The following is a 17,894-nucleotide window of genomic DNA, read 5'->3' as shown; positions in this document are numbered from 1 at the left end:
GTTAAAACAGTTAGGTGTCATTTGCTGGTTACGGTTAAGGTCCGAGATTAATGTGGTATAAAGAACGTGTCGCTTAACGCAAGTTGGGAAGCGGTCAGCATCAGTTGTCGCTTGAGTGGGACCACAGTGCGCTCACAGGATGGAGGTGGCGGGTTGGGCTAACTCCGATGTTTGCCGAGTGCAGCCGACAACATCCGGAAGTGTACTGTGCAGCAGTGTAGGCAGCCGCAGCGGCACTGTATCCCACACACACGACCGTTAGGAATCTTGTCACTAGTTAAACTTTTATCACCCGCCACCATGTCTGTTTTGTGTTATAATAAAGGATGTGGGGAGCGATTTGATCCAGAAAATAACCCAGACGGTGAGTATCTTAGTTAACTACCGTTGTGCCTCGTTCCCGTGTTCTAGCTAACCTGTGGTCATCTGGAAATTTCTCCAGCGACCAAGCCTGCTGTGGAAACGTAGCTAACCTGATATCACTATGGCTGACTGGAGCCAACACAGTAACAACTTAATTCATCCCCAATGCTGTAGCTGATAACTCAGGAAGCTAAAAACAAGTGGACCTGTTGTGACTTATCATGATGTTGTTAGCATGCTAAGCTCCTGTGATTAGCTGGTTAACGTTAAGACTTGGCAGAACCGTTGTACCTGGCAGGAGACTCGTACATCTGTTTAAAGTTTCAGAAACACGCCATTTTATGTTTTTTTTTCTCAAGTAGATTGTCTACAGCACATGTCTTAATGTTATCCCAAAATGGTAGCTATGTCTCCATAAGTGTTCACGTTTTTCAACAACTAGAAAGACTCAGTGAGGTGAAGTTTTTAGCGGAAAGAAGCAAGTCTCCGGCAAGCTCCGAGCTTTCCCGAGTGTAGCCGACAACATCCGGAAGTGTATTGTGCAGCAGTGTAAAGGCAGCCGCAGCGGCACTGTATCCCCCACACTAGCGTTTCAGTGGTTAATTAAAAGTCTGGCCACCACTTAAACTTTTTTCACCCGCCACCATGTCCGTTTTGTGTTATAATAAGGGATGTGGACAGCGATTTGATCCAGAAAATAACCCAGACGGTGAGTAGTATCTTAGTTAACTATCACTTTACCCCGTGCCAGCGTGTTAGCAAGCTAACCTCTGATCATCTGGAAATTTCTACAGCGCACAGGCCTGCTGGGCCCATGTAGCTAACCTGATATTACTTTAACTGACTGGACCCAACACAGCAATAACTTAGTTCATCAACACTGTTATAGCTGATAACCCCGAAAGCTAATAACACGTGCGCCTGCTGTGACTTATGATGATGTTGTTAGCATGTTAAGCTCCAGTGATTAGCATGTAAACGTTAGAGGGTAACAGAAACGTTGTCCCGGACAGGACACACAGGACATGGGGTTAAAGTTTCAGAAACACGCCATGCAATATTTTAATTCAAGTAGACTATCTCCAGCACATGTCTAAATAACATCCCCAAATCATGGCTGTGTTACCACAGATGTTATCGCGAAATCACGTTTTTAACAACTAGAAAGACACAAAGGTGAGGATCAGTGGTTCAGTTTTTGACGGGAAAAAACATGTCTGTATACATGGTTGACATCAAAGTGCTTTTTTTCAAGTTCCATGGGAAATAAGTGCTAACACAAAAAGAGACATAGACACTTTAACACTTCACTGAAGACAGCAGTGGGCGCAATAAAATGGGTAGTCAGTTTACTGGATGCTGAAATAGTCACCACAGCCTTCCATAACTTTACAGCACAACTCAATATTTAAGCCTTGTTATGTAGGTATAGTAGGTTTATGATTACAAACCTTATATTTATGGGATGTCCACAAATGAGCACACAAAGAGGCAAAACTAGGAGCACAAACACATGTAAGAAACCCAAAAGAAATCAAAAGAATTAGTCTATACTCATAACCTAATAATGTTCCTTCCTACAGTATCACAAGGGCTTATGCCTGAGGAAAGCCAAAGTATATTTTGATTGAACTCACACTCTCTGCTGCCAGCAGTTAAATATCAATCTTGGAAAGTGAGAGCAGTGTCCCCAATAACCAGGGGCCTCATTTATAAATCAGGACATAACAAATGTGGTCATAATAAGTTAACAGTGCTTATTCCTCATTGAAACGGTGGCCAAATCCTTGATTTAATGTAATGAAAGGTGTCACGGGACACAATGACATTTTGAACACCACTTATCATCACGAGCAAAACTAAATATGTCCCATCTCATTGCCCTTTGTCATGTTTGAGGCCATGGTTGAGGTGGTGTATACAGGTGTGGCACATAGTTTATGACATAGTTCACCCTGAGATATAGCACATGTGTGATTCCTAATTCCTCACACATTTAGCTGATAACATAGCCCAATAATTCTGTTTGTATAACTTGTTGTCCTCTAAATGAAAAGCCTCTGTACCTCCAGGAGTGCATTACCCCAACAATACCACTAGGATATTCACTTGCATTAGGTTATGTGAGGAGAAGGTCATCGTCATGAAAATTCACTTCTTGATCTTCAGTGTCCTTACTTAAAATAAAGTTTGCTCTTGAAACAATTATTTATATGAAGCCACTGATCTAAGTATAATTGAACTTTCAAGGTGGTATTGTTGTCTTCAGGTCAGATGACAAAATCTTACTGGGTCCCTTATTTCCTTTCATTAGAAATGTCCTCCTCTGTCTTCAAATAATAGCCTATAACATTGAGAATCTGACAAATGAGGCAATTTCCATTTGAATAGGATGCCTCTTTTCATAACAATAGAGTATTATCATCACCTTTATAGGTATCTTAGAGGTGTATCTAAGGCTATCGCATAGAAGGGGCACAGCTCTGGCAGAACTGCGAGGAAAATGCTTGATTTATCGTGTTGGCCGGCCAAAAAAATTTTTATTCACTCTGCAGTGATCAGTCTTTTAGGGCAGGTCCAAAAAAGAGGACGTAAAATAAAAATATGATGTACTTTTCATATTAGGCAAATTTAAAATGATATCTCAAATGTATCAAAATCAGATCATTAAAATTGTTGTAATATAAAGTTTTCATGTGTAGTGGTTGTGCCAGTTTCAGACAGTCTTGTTTGGCTTGTGTGTTGCTCAAATACTAACTTGCTACAGTTAGTTTGAAAAGCTTTTTTTTTTTTCTACAGAAATTCTGTCTTTCCAAAGAAAAATATAATAAATATTTCCTATTAATATCATGATGCCCCTTTCAGTAATTTCTCAGTGTACTCTGTGCGCTGCACTTCACGAAGACAGATGGAAATCATCTAAGTTTAATGTGTGAGGTATTGAAAGTTGTAGTCTTTTTTATATCAAAATGAAATTTAATCCTGACCACAAAAAACATTATCAAGTAAAGCTAAATTATTTGTATTGTTGATGTGTTAAATTTGCTGAGTCTGTAGTGTATTTGTTTGTTTTATTCATTATTATTCAGTGTCAATGTCACCTTTGGACTTGCTATCTGAGCTTGTTTGAAACACCAAGGATGATATTACTCTTTATTACTGTAATGTCCACTTAACTTTTGAACTGCCTTCAGAGAAAGAGGGAGAGAAAATACATTTTTATTTTGTATTTTATCTTGCAATATGTAGAATTTACAATCACATTCACATGAGCATATTAGGTCATTTGGATAAAGTTTAAAAAACTTTTTCAAACTTGCCTGAGTACATTATGACAGTACTGTTGGGGGGACATGAGCCATACAGCCATCAGATAGTGCTGGAATACAGCTTCCAGCTGAGCTCACAGTAGCAGACCAGTCTAACTTTTTGCCATACAGTGTCTAAAATTACCACAGACTGCCTTGTTTGTGGCTCCACTCAGGAGTTTACCCAGCTGTGAGCACCTCAAGTCATTATGACAGGGAACACACGATCGCAGCCTCACACACTGCTAACACAAGGCTTTTTTGAGAGGTGTTCTACATGTGAAAGGAGTCGCAAATGCAGTCATGACATATTCTTTACATACTTTACCAAGTAAAGGGTTAGTGCCTGTGAAACAGTTGAATATGACTACAGATTATTTGTAGTTGTTAATTGCGAAAATGTCTTGCCACATTCAGAAACTACACCTCTACTCATCATTCTGTAAGAGAAATTAGATTTTTGCCACAGTGAGCAATTTAGGATGCACCGTGAAAGCTGGATGTTTTGTGTCTTTAATGAAGCTTGAATTCATTAAAAGCAGACCAGTTTGTACACATTTTTTTCTAAAATGATCCAAGTTATGTTTCATTTTTACAGATGGCTGCACCTACCATCCAGGAGTCCCAGTTTTCCATGATGCATTGAAGGTAAAAAAAAAAAAAAAACACAGTTAGCTGGTGTCTTGTTATCTTGTCAAAGGTAAACATCCATCTGTCTCTCTCTAGGGATGGTCCTGCTGCAAGAGAAGGACCACTGACTTCTCAGACTTCCTCAGTATTGTTGTAAGTTTTAGTTTCTATTTTAATCCATACCTTTTAATCCTCCATGGCCATGTTGCCATTGTCTTCATAGGCATTGAAGGTACTGCTACCTTTGCTGTGGCCATACTGGCCTGTGCACACATTGTACACTGTGACTTTCTCCTCCACAGGGCTGTACAAAAGGTCCCCATAACAAAGAGAAGCCCCCTGAGCCAGTGAAACCAGATGTGACGTCGTCATCAGGAGAAAAGAAAGACGCAGATGACCAAAAACCAAAGTTTGACGAGTACATCATCTCCGCACCAAAGCCTCAGGAGGCAATACACAGACCAAGGTTGTAAAGTTAGATGTATACGTATTTTTTTATATTTTAATCAATACCATAGGAATACCCTTGGCACTTGTAATTTGTGCAACAACCCCTTATTTAACTACAGCAAAAATGCTTCTGGAGATGCAAAGATTTTATCAAATCACATTTAAAGGAAAGAAACAAGCCAAGTAGAACACACTTTTCAGTTTAAAAGTATATATATCCCTGTAATCCTATGTATTACATTCTGCTCTGAATGTTTAGTATCACATGCAAGAAAGGATAGAAAAAGTATCAGAGCTGTTAAATCAGCCTGAATACTGAGGATTCTCAGAATAGTCAGAGGCGTTCTCTAGTCTTTACCCAGGATACTTCCCACCAGAGTTCAAAAGAACGTGCACAAGCAACTGATGAAGTGATTACTGCTGAATGGCGAAACTCCTAGTGTATTGGTCTCAGGCGCGAGACCTCAGTTTGAAGTGATGTTGCTGATAATGTATTCCTTACTTGAAGTAAAAGCCACAGCACTCTTCCAAATAGTTTTCAATTAAGAAATTAATGAAAAGCAGGTACCTTTTGTCCCTGCCTTTGTTAATGTCTCATGCCTAATAGATTTGTTACGGTTACAGTGCTGATGAGCCGATGGTGAGATTGCAGCAAAAAGTCTCCGCTTCCCTGAAGCAGGCCCTTGAGAGACTGAAGCTTTCCGAAAATACAGCAGAGAAGAAAGGTGAGAACAGAACTTTATCTTCCCTTTCTCTCCCCTCTTATCTCTATCAGTTTTGCGTCCTCTCTATCATAGACTACCATCCATTACCATCCACTTCTTGTTACAGTAGACAGGAAGGTCATGTTGACAGGGGAAGTTAATGGATGGCCTCTGGGAATTTGCCCTCACCTGTGTCATTCACATCATGGCGTTTGAGTTAAAGCTGGCAGGGACAGGGGCAACACATCATAACTGTGGATGCAATCTTTTTGATGCTCTTTCTTTGTCTTTCTTTCTTGTCTTTCTAGAGGAAGATACCGATGAGATCAAGATTGGAACAGCCTGTAAAAACGGTGGATGTAGTAAAGTAAGTATATGTGTGTTTACAGTGTGTAAATATCTCTATCCATACCTGTGTAGGGCTTTGGAGACAGCATCGTAAATGTTTGATTTGTTTTTCTTTAAATACACGCTGAAATTTGGGATTCTGCCAAATAAGCTTCCACTTCTTCTCGATTTGTAAGCCAAATTCAGTTTGCATATGTTGAAAAAGTATATGACAGATGTCATTAAATGAAAACATAAACAAATCATGATATCGTCCCAGAAGAGCTCACCGCTCTGGGTAAGGCAAAACAGATAGAGTTCCTTTTCCTCCTCTGCTCTGAGATGGATGCGAAGCTACTTTTTTTTTTGCTCAAGCTAATCTGGCCTGTCAGAGCAGAAACCCCAAGATTAGAACATAAATTGTGAAGAAGATTTGCATTGACGGGTTTGGTAGAAGCTTGGAGTGCGACTTTAATGATTTGCATAATTGCACTTTAACTGATGTGATTGAAAGCCATGAGATATGCTCTCAAGCTGCCTGCTTTTAGTTGATTAATCAGTTGGGGGCTTGGTAGTGTCTAAAGTGGTGTTTTAATATTTCCCGAAGTCTTTATTAAGGAACTATATATTAGTCATTAATCGTTTTTATACCTGTGCCATACTATTGAGCTCTATTTGTATTTTTAATAATAAATACTTTCTGCGTTAGTGCTTTAAACCACACTTCTGTTGTTATCTTCAGAGTTTTGATGGACCTGCAAGCGATTTGGATGTATGCTTATACCATGCTGGATTTCCTATCTTCCATGAAGGGTTTGTATTTCCAAAACACTCCTTACTTATGTATCGACATGAAATAGAATATATTCTCTGGAAACCGTAAAAGAGTTGTGAGAGGCAGCACTAGTATTTTCCTGTTAGTCTTCCTTTTAGTCTTGTTCACTGGCTCTCTTGAGTGACAAGTTATTGACTGCTAAAAATCCAGCGGGCGTATGTCTTTCCTGCCTCACCAGGATGAAATACTGGAGCTGCTGTAAGAGGAAAACCTCCGATTTTAACACCTTCCTCTCTCAAGAGGGCTGTACCAGGGGAACACATCTATGGAGGAAAAAAGATGCGGTAGGTGTGCCAGTTTGACAGCAAGTGATCATTAATGTGTGCACATCCATGTGAGAGCATCTCAGCTGCGACTCCATCTAGTGGTGTCTGATGAAACAATGCTCTTTGGTGGAGATTGTAGGTATCAAATCTCTAAAACGTCTTCAAATGTTGTTTATTAAATCTCCACGCAGGGTAAGAAAGTGGTTCCGTGTCGGTTTGACTGGCACCAAACAGGGATGCAAGTCATCATCTCTATCTACGCCAAGAATTCCATCCCAGAGCTATGCTACGTGGAAGCAAACAGCACCACGGTGAGGGATACTATTCGTCTGCCAGATTATTTTCTATCCAAATCTAAAGTGCTTAGATTTTGTGACTGTGTTCCTCATAATGTAACGTTTATTTCTCTTTTCTCCTTCAGCTCGACATCCATGTTATATTTGAGGGGGAGAAGGAGTTTGTGCAGAAAATCAGCTTGTGGGGAGTGAGTATAACATCTCTTTCAACCTGATGTGAAAAGGTCTTAGACCTTTGCTATACACTCAGGTGCCACTTTATTAAGTACACCTGCTAGTACCAGGTTGGACCCCATTTTGCCTTCAGAACTGCTGTAATTCGTGGTGGCAGAGATTCAACAAGGTGCTGGAAACATTCCTCAGAATGTATTGAGTTGCTGCCACATGACTGACTGATTAGGTATTTCATTAAGCAGTCAAACACTTGTACCTAATAAAGTTGCCAGTGAGTGTATGTCAAATTTAAATTGTAAGGCATTCTAGATACCATAATACAACATTCTTGCAGGAACGATAATATGTCCTATTATTTGATATCATGCCATATAAACAGAATGAATAGAACGGACACTGAACTATTTGACAAGCATGAAAGAAAATGGCAATTGTTGTTAGTCGTTATGGTGACAACACACATCAGTGGGGCCATGAAGTGTGTCACACTCACGAGTTTGTTCTCTCTTTTCCACCAAACTAAGACCTGAATATACGCCACCTGTTAAAACATGACTTTAAAGTGCTTGTCACCCATCTTTCTACCTTATAGGTGATAGACGTGAGTAAAAGCGTAATGAACATGATGGCCGCTAAGATCGAGATCGCCATGAAGAAGTTCGAGCCTATGTCCTGGGCTCGTCTGGACCTTCCCCCACCGCCTCCACCCAAAGAGAAGGAGCAGGAAAAGGAGGAGGCTGACAGCGAGGATGAAGATGAATGATAAGGAATTAAAACTACAATCATAGTGTGTATTTTTACCGAATCCAAGGCCACACAGTCCGTTCCTTACCTCTTGAAAGAGTCACCTCTTTTGCTGTCATGGAACTTTGGCCTCTTCTCTTCAACATTACAATGTTTCTCATTTCATTTTCAGTTGTTAACATACTTGATTTTGCACGTTTTTTTTTTTTATTTTATTTTGTTCTGTTCATGTTTGTTTTGGGTTTGTTTGTTTTTAGTTTGGGTCCTTTTTATAGGTCGTTGTTGGAATGCTAAAGAGTCAAGTATTTTTTTTTTTTTACAACGGTCTTTCACTACAGTAGTAATTGATAATATGGGCACTGACTTTCAGCAGCCCTCCAATCAGGGCAGATGATGACACAATTGTTAATTGCACTGAAATTCCCGGGGAAATAACACTATAGATTACAATAGGGGGCCAGATGTGACCACGCTTACTCTCAGACCTATAAAGCCTTTCATGTTGACTGCTCACATCAAGTCATCATAACGGACCACACTTTGGACCATCCTCTTTTTCAGCAATGTTTGGTAAAAGATTCATTCCATCCGTTCCTAAATTGTTTAAATTATTTAATTGTTTTGTCCACCATTACCACATCAGACTTGAATGCTGTCATCCTAAATGTATCCCCATATATGTGTAACAAAGACCCTGTTCTATGTAGTTCGAGTAGAAAATTTGGATCTCTAAAATGTCCACACTTGTATAATACGGCATTTATTGTGAATAAATTGTGTTGTAAGAAATACAACAGTTCCTTGGGACTCTTAAGCTTAGGAATTAAAAGTTAAATCCCACCTTTTCACAGTTAAAATAGTGGATTTGCTCCAATTTTGTTTGTTTTTTTACATGATTATAACTAATGTATATTTTGTACAAGTATTGCTTCTAAATGATCACTGCTGTATTTATCTCCTGATTTCTTGTCAAAGCAACATAATGCATTTTTAGTAGTGAGAATGTACTGTAATATCTGAGAATGGCAATTGAATACCAAGTATTTTAAACAAAGTACTGTATTATAAAAACGCTATGCTAGACAGCATGTCTCACAGCTTGGAATGTATGCGTTCAGTTTGGCTGAATGAGACCATGACACAAGAGTTAAGTCATTAGGGAACCAATTTATCTTACCAAAAATAAACTTTTGTGTTGAACTTTTGAAATTTGTGTTATAGTTTATATCCTGCTGTGAGTATTTATAATGCAGACATACAGTATATATGCAAGCAGGTTTTGTTAGAGTGGCATTAACGCCAGACTCGTGAAAGGAAACGCTTCTCTTGCATTAAAGTAGGTGTGACCTTTCGAGTGAAGATTTTTGAACCATATGCAACTCGGGGAATTGCAGTGACTTTTTGCAAATGTCATAAAGTTTTTAAAACTATCACGTATCTTTTAAGGTTAGAATATTGAACCGTACGTCCTGACGCTGCGGTGATTTCTCCGACCTTGACATCTGTGTAGACATTATCACCTTTTCTCTTTCCAGAAACACATCTCACGCCACAAACATAAATCAGTTGAAATGGTAATTAAAATGTGGTTCAGTCAACTCCCACACAAAGATAATAAAAGAAAGTCCCCCAAGGCTTTTGTGAATTTGTCTGGAGAGTTACTCCACATGGCAGTTGGATGCGTGCAGGATATCATTTCTTAATAATAAATGCATGCATACATGACTGATGCAACATACTGCAGAACCTTAGTTTTTGAGGTAATCTGCTAAAACCATGTGGAAAAGTCACTATGGAACATCTCCATGACAGAAACCATAAACGTAGCATAAAGCATGTCTGAAATGAGCAAGAAGTTACAAGTTGTGGGTGGAACATAATCCAACTTAAACATGCCTCTAAACCCATTTCAAAATGTCCTACATGCACATGTTTTATACTCTTTTAATTTAAATACATTGCCAATAACACAGATTACAGAATCATCACATTTAGTCAATATGATGTATAATTTACAGTACTCTGATGTTAAAATTCATAGATCACGTGCACCACTGCACAGGGCTGGCTGTGCCTTCAGATAGTTGTTTGGTAGTTACGGTGTTTGGTTTCCTCTGTGTCACTGCTCCAGATAAGTGGCTGTCTTTCTGGGAGAGCAAATAAGTTTTTCCACTTGTTCACATGCAGCCAAGTCGACCCTCCATATCGCCGTTTTGCAGCTAGGATGGCAGCAGCTAGGGTCACAGCTACAATTCCTCCACAGAGACCTGCGAGCAGCAGCCAGGGCCACACATCCTGCAGTTCCTCCAGGTAAGGACGCATGGACTCTGCTAGCCTCTGGTCTGGAAACAAAAGTAGAGGTAGTCACAGGAAATTACGCAACAATCTGAGTCAGAATATTCTTTTTAGATATATATGTTAACTTTGGTTTAAGATTTGAAATAGATTGAACAGATAGAGCAAAAAACAAAAAGAGATAATGGAAAGCAGCTTACTTATTTCTTAAAATGCAATTTAGATAAAACTTACTAGCATCTAGCAGATACGTATATTCATATCCCAGGTCTTTGCTGGAGATGAAGAACTCTCTGTTTCTGTACAGGGGCAGGAAGGGCACCATGTGGTATTCGCTGTTGTGCCCTATCGGAGCATCAGAGTCTGGATACTGCGACAGAGATGGTCTGTGCCTCCTGAGCCACTGCTCATAAATGCTTTCACAGAGAATTAAACCAATATTAAGTGCAATTGTGTAAGTCACCTCAACTTGCAAAATGTGTCTCTGTGTGTGTCTTACCTGTCAACAAAAGCATGATGGAGAAGGAATATGGGGTCATTGGCTGAGCCCTGCACTGAGGACATGGATCCATTCATGTACACGTGAAGAGCAGCATGCATGCCCATACGAGAGCTGTTTCCTAACCCGGTCTGAGGATCCCCGAATCCTGCAAGATGAGAGGTATTTAATTAGCACCAACAAAGGTGGCAGCAGCATGTAGTAGTTAGAGAAACAAAAGCTTTTTGTTTTTCAATGAGATACTGTCTAAAAAAAAAGAGACGAAGAATGGCATTTCAAAAAGAATACCGTGGATACTCTAAGTCTTTCACTGACAATGTGAAGGAATAGTTCAGTATGGTGCATTTTGAAATGTAACCTGTCAGACAGACAAGCATTACATCATTAAACAGGGTGTGTATGGTAACTGGAATCTCCATAAACCTCTACTACAGTGGATTTTCTTTCATTTCCAGGAAGTATGAGATGCGTGATGTTCAAATCTAATATTGGTATCCTTGGAAACCACCAAAAGCCACTAAACCTATGTTGAACAAAGCACTTTGAATAGTTCTGTGTTGATATCTACTATCAAGAAGACATAGATGTTTAGCAATGTGTCATATAGCCTTTCTACAATAGCTGGATTTGTGCAGAAGGTGTCACTGCCATCCCTAATTAATGCATACCCAACTGTTTATTTGCAAGCAGACATTTTAGTAATGAAAAATATTGTAAGGTGAATATTAACATTGGACAATCTTATTGCCTGCCATTTTGGTGTTACTAATGCATTACAACAGTAAGATGCCATGATGGATTATTAAAACCATCCTGCTTTATCAGATAATGAGCCGTGCTGAAAGAGGTAAGTGGTATCCCTCCATTTGTTATATCCAATTAGGTCATGTGGGTTAATTTAAATGCCACAAATGAAAGTGCAGCTAATCTTTAACAACATACAGAGCAGCTTGCACATACAGGGACAAGACAGACAGACCATTAACACAATGAGAGTGAAGAGCAGCAGTGCAGAGCTGTGTATAATTTAAGGTGGAGCAGCCCGGCCAGTGATATCACCGGTAGAGCACAGCAGTCAGTGTGAGTGTGTGTGAGCTTGTGTGTGTGTGTGCATTTGTGGTCAAGCTTATCTGACCTTCCAGAGTGTTCCTGAAGCTCATGTTGGCACTGCGGTCCATGGCTCCTGTGTCATAGTCGGTCAAACTGAGAGTAAACTCCACCTCTGCTGAAGTTGGTAATCTTTCAACCACGTTACGGTTGTGGTTTCCAGGGTTACGACGCAACGGGCCTTCTTCTTCAGCATCACACAACACACCCCTTTCACTGTAGTCATCTGCTCGGGAGCACAGTATCTGTTGATGGAGGCACACAGGAACATATTGCAATACGGCACATGATAGCATCACCACAAACCCCAGCAATGAAGTTGTTGCAAATTTTGTATTGTTATTTCACTTGGATTACAGTGAGTGTAAAATGACTCTGCTATTAGGTTTACTGTTAATTACAGTGAAGGTAAAGCTGACCCCGGCAGTTCAAAACTACCTCTAAGGCATTTTTACAGTCCCCTTGATCAAAACAGATGTTTTTAACTCAAGTAAAAGTTGCAAATGTCCTTCTTTATCAATTTCATTTATTTGATCTTTTAAGTAAAATGTGTTAACATAATGGATGGCACTTCCAACTTCAATCCTACTTCAATATTTTAACCAAAAAGTCAGCCCACTCACATATTACTTACACTGACTTTTGGACTCTTGAGCTCCTGAGCTCATCTCTTTGACACTGTTGCTTTCCCTTTATACTTAACTTACTGTTTTTGCACCCTTTTAGGTTAAAGTCACGTAATTTAGGAAAGTTTTTAGTAGATTCCTGAAAAAAACACCAAAAACTTTGAAGATCACCTTGAGTGTTGCTTTTAGAACTTGTTATGGATCTCTACTGTATTTCTAAAAAGAAAATATGTTGCCAAGTCATATACTTTAAAAAGACCTTCAAGCACATCAAGAACCCCTACCTCACTCTGGTAACATTTTTAATTCCTTAAATCATTTATGTAAGTGCACATGCATGTGTGTGCTTGCCTATGTGTGTAACAATGATGGCTAGTGGCTAACATGGACTCACTGCATCATCTTTAATATTCTTGAGTGACAAAAATACAAAAAATGTCTAATGTTATACAGGGTTGAACACAGTAATATGTTATAATTTTATGGCACCTATTAGCCTACAAACCTGGTTTCACTTCAGAAAAATGTCCTATTTAAACTTAACTTTTTGATCCAATTTCGAGCGAACGCATAAAGTACTCAAAACCCTTTCTCATAAAAAGGAAAGTGTGTTGTGAAAATATTTTGACTTCAAGTCAAAGAGCTAAAAAAAAAAAAGCAATATCCTACAACCATTTTTGTCGTTTTAGAGAGAAAATCAACAAGCCACATCTTACTTTGCAAATCCTGGGACCTGGGATTTTTATTTATTTTTTATTCTATTCTATTCTATTCTATTCTATATATTTTATTTTATTTTGTTAATTTGTTTCAATCTATTTTTTTATTTATTTTTTTCATTTTTTATCTTTGGTCTGCCCATCCTAGTTATCTCAGACCAGTAAAAAGGATTGTTTCATGTAAAGCACATTTTTGTTAGTAACTAAGCAATAATATTTTTGTTGATTGGCTGCTAATATTAGAGTCCAAGAACCTAATTTGTCCCATTAAACCTGACATATTTATTACCTTTCTTCATTGCACATGTACATTTGCTGCATTCCTGCTTATTCACTTTGCAATTATCTGTCAACCACAAATATAAATTATTATGTTTATATTTTATTGTTATATTATATCCCTACACTTAGGGATATACTTAGATTCCTTTTTGTTAAACTTGTGTGATTGTTTTTATAGCCTAACTTGCATTCATTGGAGAGAGGTCTGAGATTCCTAGTACCACCGGCTGCTTCTCTGTAATTGTTGTGCAAAGGACAATAAATAACTTGAACTTGAAACCATAACATGGGTGAGAAAAGAAAAGAGAGGAAAGTAAAAGCAAAATGATGAACAGAATAACTGTGGCAGCCCCTCTTTACCCTCCAAGAAGAGAAGACCGAGCCTGGGCTGAGGAGACTGGGATCCTGGGGGCTCCGGGCCCCCATCAGCTCGTCCGTGCACACGTCACAATCCTGGGCATCCCTCCAGTCCCAGTACGGGATGGTGAAGCTCATGTCTCCGGTCAGCTTCCTGATCTCATGCTCCCAGTGCAGCAGGTACGCGCGGTGCCACGGCAGAAACGCAGGCGCCCAGTGGGCAAAGTCCACATCGGTCCACACATTCCCCGGCCCGCCGAGCAGCGCGTTTCTGGACACATAGTAATGCATCCACACAAAGACATCATACGAAGACACATCAGCGAACATCGGGTTGGAGCCGTTTTCCATCTCCTGGTAGGTCCCAGTGGCCACAACATAGTCTCTGCTGACTGTTTGCTTGGCCAAGTTGAGATAAGACACGAGCCGAATCCTCTCGGCGCGGGACAGGTGGAATATGTTCCTCCTGAGAGACTCTCTCCTCTCATTGCAGTTCACCCCGAAGAAGCCAAACTTACAATCCGCGCAGTTGAAACCCATGAAGTTCCCCGCGCACTGACAAGTCCGGTTGTAGAAAACCAAGGGCCACTTTTCTCTGTCATCCAACCCCGAGAAGGGAAACTGCGGCCCGTCCGGCCGGTCCGGCACCTCCACATCCTGGCAGGAGCCTCGACCCGAGCTGGCTCCGCAGGGCGAACCGTCTCCTTCCCAAGGCGGGCAACACTCCTTTGTGCGCAAGGCCTCCCGGGTGGCACACAGACGGGGGAACTGTTGATAGGAGGGCACAAAACACAACAAGAGACCAATGATTGTAAGTGGCCACATCACAGCAAGGTTTGCTTTAGAGATGCCAAGTAGTCACGAATGCTCAAAGGCCCGAGTGTTTCTTTCACAGGCTTAAATTCTTGGGAGTTTTCTCCGGGTGCCCCCTCCTCTCTGTTGAGCCAGTCACATGCCGCTTAACCTCAGGGTGAAGCATACTTCATGAGGGGGGCAATTAGAAGTGCACACATCCCAAGACTGCAGCCCGAGTCTTTCCTGAGTAAAAAAGGGAAATACTCAACAAATCTGTGAAGCATTTCTATGATGTGATTTGTATTTGGTGGCCTAATGAAAATTAAATCTCCACTTGGGCTTACCACTTATATTATATAATGATACAGATAAAGAAAATATCACCTGAAAGACAACAAAAACCTCACTGACAGGCATATAGAAGCTTATGAACAGGGGCATAGCCATTATTTCAGATATGAGGGGGACAGACTGTTCTGGAGTAAGATGATTTTTTAAAATCATTTATTGAAATATTCTCTCCCTTTCAATAGCGCTACTCCCTAATGGCTAAGGAACCAAACCAAACTGATGACTAGGAAGAGCAGTCATATTTTAATGTCAGCTAACTCCAAAAATCACATAACTCAGCTGACATGGTTTGATATAAGAAAGAGTGCAGGGTTTTTCTGCCTCTTGCAGAGGCCGCTTGTTTGCAGCACATTTTTGTTCAAACATACAGTACGTCCTCCCCACTCGGCCCTTAGAGTGGCAACAGAAGCAGCAAGTGTGCACTTTGCCTCACGATGCATACAGGACAACTTGGAGATACAAGCTCTGACTTGTTAAAATGAATTAAACGGCTGTCAAACTCAATTCACAGCGTGGAAAAGTGCAGGGGACATAGGGCACAGATACAGCAGCTGGGGGACCATGTGCTCCGTGTACCCCACATCCACTACACCCCTGCTTATGAACTTATGAAGCGTATATGAGGAGAACTGAGAAGAAGCCCATACTTTAGTTACAGTGATTTTACAGTGATTTTCTGCTGAGAATGTGGACTGCTTTCTACTCCCAGTCATGAGCATAAAACAGGCGTAACTCATGATCTCACTACACACACACACACACACACACACACACACACACACACACACACACATAGCCTCAAATAAAGTAAACTGTTATTTGTGGCATTAGGGCATGAAAGTCACTATGACAGTATTGGAACCACATAGTCACCACAGATTAACTTTTCAACCTCAAATGGCTTAATTATTTTTACATACTGCAGTCGGTATAAACTAATGAATAATAAGCCTGTGTCAGACTTCAAAGACATTATTAAATGCCTTAATTAAAATATAAATATGTGTATTGCATGTATTATATTGAATGATATGTATATTACACAGATATATATACTCTTATCTTTTTGGTATTTAACTGTGGTCTTATGACCCCACATACTTTAAGTCTTCACCACAACTTAAATCAGAAGATTTTCTGAGAACAAGCTGATGAGCAAAGCATGATAAAAGCAAGCCACTGCCTAAGGCGAGAAAACGTGTTCGCATTCGACGCAGCTTTCTCAAAAGAAACCTTTGATGACTTGTGAGCTCTTTCAGTGCTGCTGTCTCACATGGCTCTCTACACCTGAAACTACATCCACTGTGCACCCTGATCTTTTAACCTCTAGTCGAATGACTGTGGAACTATTTGCATGTGATTTAAAGGATGAGTAGTCCATGACTGCAAATGAGTCTCCACCAGAGGGCGCCATGCGACTACCTCCAACACCATTCTGTCTATAAATGACATTTCACCAAGGCTACCTTCTCTGTCTCTGTCTCCCCAGGCAACTAACAAACCAGAATTTTGCAGGCAGACATGAATTCATTTGACTCAAAGTAATGAATCCCTCGTGAAGAAACATCATCAATCACACTTCTGACCTCCGTTTGATTGGACTTTCCAAACATCCCTTGAAAAGATTATTGTTGGAAATGAGTCACACATCTTAGCGTGCAAAACATTCACATTATTCACTCTCGCTGTGCTAATTACAGTAACTGTAACCTGACATGTTGTTATTTAGTTGAGAGCCTTCTGAAAGCTCCGATGATCCCTGCATCTCATACCAGACACCACTGGAGTCACCTACACATTGTGGAGGTGTTCCCATGTCTGATGAAATTACTGGAATGGAAATGAGTTACTGTGACTTCGTCTTCTGTCATAGATGAATTCATTTTGCCCAAACTGCACAGTTTAACAGGGGTTATATGGTGTAACCTTTCTAAGTTAAAACATTATGTTCCACTTGATCAGCTGGACCACTCTATGTGCCCAATGCATTCATACACACACTAAACCCAATAATATAAAATCAAAATACTGCACATTTCACTCTCTGTTGTCACTGTGCTTTGCTAGTGCCAGATTCTGTTGTTTCGCTTCTAGTTTTAGAATACAGATGAAGCCAAGCGTCACAAAATCACACATTATAATTCAATTACATAACACTTGGAGAGACTACTTTGTATTTCACCTATCCATAATTTACCTCTTTATTAGATCACTCCTCGCCTGTGCAGCTTAGAAATAAAGTTTATGGTTTTGTAGCACTGAATGTTTTTGATGTTTAAATGACTTTGATTTTTTTTTAAAGTGGGTCTCCTGACAAATTTGGGAAGAGTTGCAGTAGAAGTGCATTCAATTACAATTTCTCTCTTCTGTCCTGTCTTTTTCCATGAAGCTCAGAAGAACCCTAACTATTTGGAGACTTTAACGACAAATTTAATGAAAAGCCTTTTTGTTTTCTCACAAAACCATTGATACCAAACCAAAAACATTAGATAGGCACTGTTTTTATCTTTGAAAGTGACAGTAAAGGGACAAGGGACTCTGGAAACTGGATTATTAAATGTAACAAAGGGCGTAGGATAAGTTTGTATCAGACGATTTCCCTTATTTCCTGCGTTCTGGTGATTTTTACGCACCATTTTGTGCCCTTTGCGCACCATTTTATGCCATAAATGTCTTTAATTTTGTTAGAATAAAAGTGCCCTGCTATTTTTACGTTTTTACTGGGGGTGGGAAGTATCCGGGGGTCCTCCCCGAAATCTGCTTTTC

General features: G+C 39.9%; 2 protein-coding genes across 3 annotated transcripts; one reads left to right on the top strand and one right to left on the bottom strand.

Annotated features, from left to right (window-relative positions):
• Window positions 1-188: 188 nt before the first annotated feature.
• On the top strand, window positions 189-9,306 carry chordc1b (cysteine and histidine-rich domain (CHORD) containing 1b). Of its 2 annotated transcripts, none has more exons than XM_050040521.1 (11): window positions 189-364; window positions 4,270-4,319; window positions 4,398-4,454; window positions 4,604-4,767; window positions 5,376-5,476; window positions 5,764-5,822; window positions 6,525-6,595; window positions 6,796-6,901; window positions 7,075-7,194; window positions 7,305-7,367; window positions 7,946-9,306. In XM_050040521.1, exons 1-11 carry the CDS (start codon window positions 301-303, stop codon window positions 8,114-8,116), a joined length of 1,026 nt encoding a protein of 341 aa, XP_049896478.1. In that variant the 5' UTR covers window positions 189-300; the 3' UTR covers window positions 8,117-9,306. The 2 variants fall into 2 exon arrangements, with proteins under 2 accessions (XP_049896478.1, XP_049896477.1); XM_050040520.1 differs by lacking the exon at window positions 189-364 and adding an exon at window positions 386-1,072.
• Window positions 9,307-9,856: 550 nt separating this feature from the next.
• LOC126387823 (tyrosinase-like) lies at window positions 9,857-14,884 on the bottom strand. Its single transcript, XM_050040519.1, has 5 exons — window positions 13,986-14,884; window positions 12,027-12,243; window positions 10,892-11,039; window positions 10,627-10,808; window positions 9,857-10,439 (listed from the first exon to the last, which is right to left on the bottom strand). Exons 1-5 carry the CDS (start codon window positions 14,805-14,807, stop codon window positions 10,174-10,176), a joined length of 1,635 nt encoding a protein of 544 aa, XP_049896476.1. The 5' UTR covers window positions 14,808-14,884; the 3' UTR covers window positions 9,857-10,173.
• Between the last annotated feature and the right edge of the window lie 3,010 nt (window positions 14,885-17,894).

This window comes from Epinephelus moara, chromosome 3 (genome assembly GCF_006386435.1).
Source record: "Epinephelus moara isolate mb chromosome 3, YSFRI_EMoa_1.0, whole genome shotgun sequence".
In the NCBI taxonomy this organism is placed as follows: domain Eukaryota; kingdom Metazoa; phylum Chordata; class Actinopteri; order Perciformes; family Serranidae; genus Epinephelus; species Epinephelus moara.
Note: the sequence above shows the minus strand (reverse complement) of the source record. Positions and strands in the feature narration are given on the sequence as shown.

Bases quoted from the DNA above. Each gene is read 5' to 3' on its own strand.
- chordc1b (XM_050040521.1), top strand. From the start codon at position 301: ATGTCTGTTTTGTGTTATAATAAAGGATGTGGGGAGCGATTTGATCCA. The intron at 365-4,269 runs GTGAGTATCTTA...TCATTTTTACAG, and splicing joins TCCAGAAAATAACCCAGACG to ATGGCTGCACCTACCATCCA. The intron at 7,195-7,304 runs GTGAGGGATACT...TTTCTCCTTCAG, and splicing joins TGGAAGCAAACAGCACCACG to CTCGACATCCATGTTATATT.
- LOC126387823 (XM_050040519.1), bottom strand. From the start codon at position 14,807: ATGTGGCCACTTACAATCATTGGTCTCTTGTTGTGTTTTGTGCCCTCC. The intron at 12,244-13,985 runs GTAAAGAGGGGC...CTCCATCAACAG, and splicing joins CGGTCTTCTCTTCTTGGAGG to ATACTGTGCTCCCGAGCAGA. The intron at 11,040-12,026 runs GTCAGATAAGCT...CTCATCTTGCAG, and splicing joins CTTCAGGAACACTCTGGAAG to GATTCGGGGATCCTCAGACC.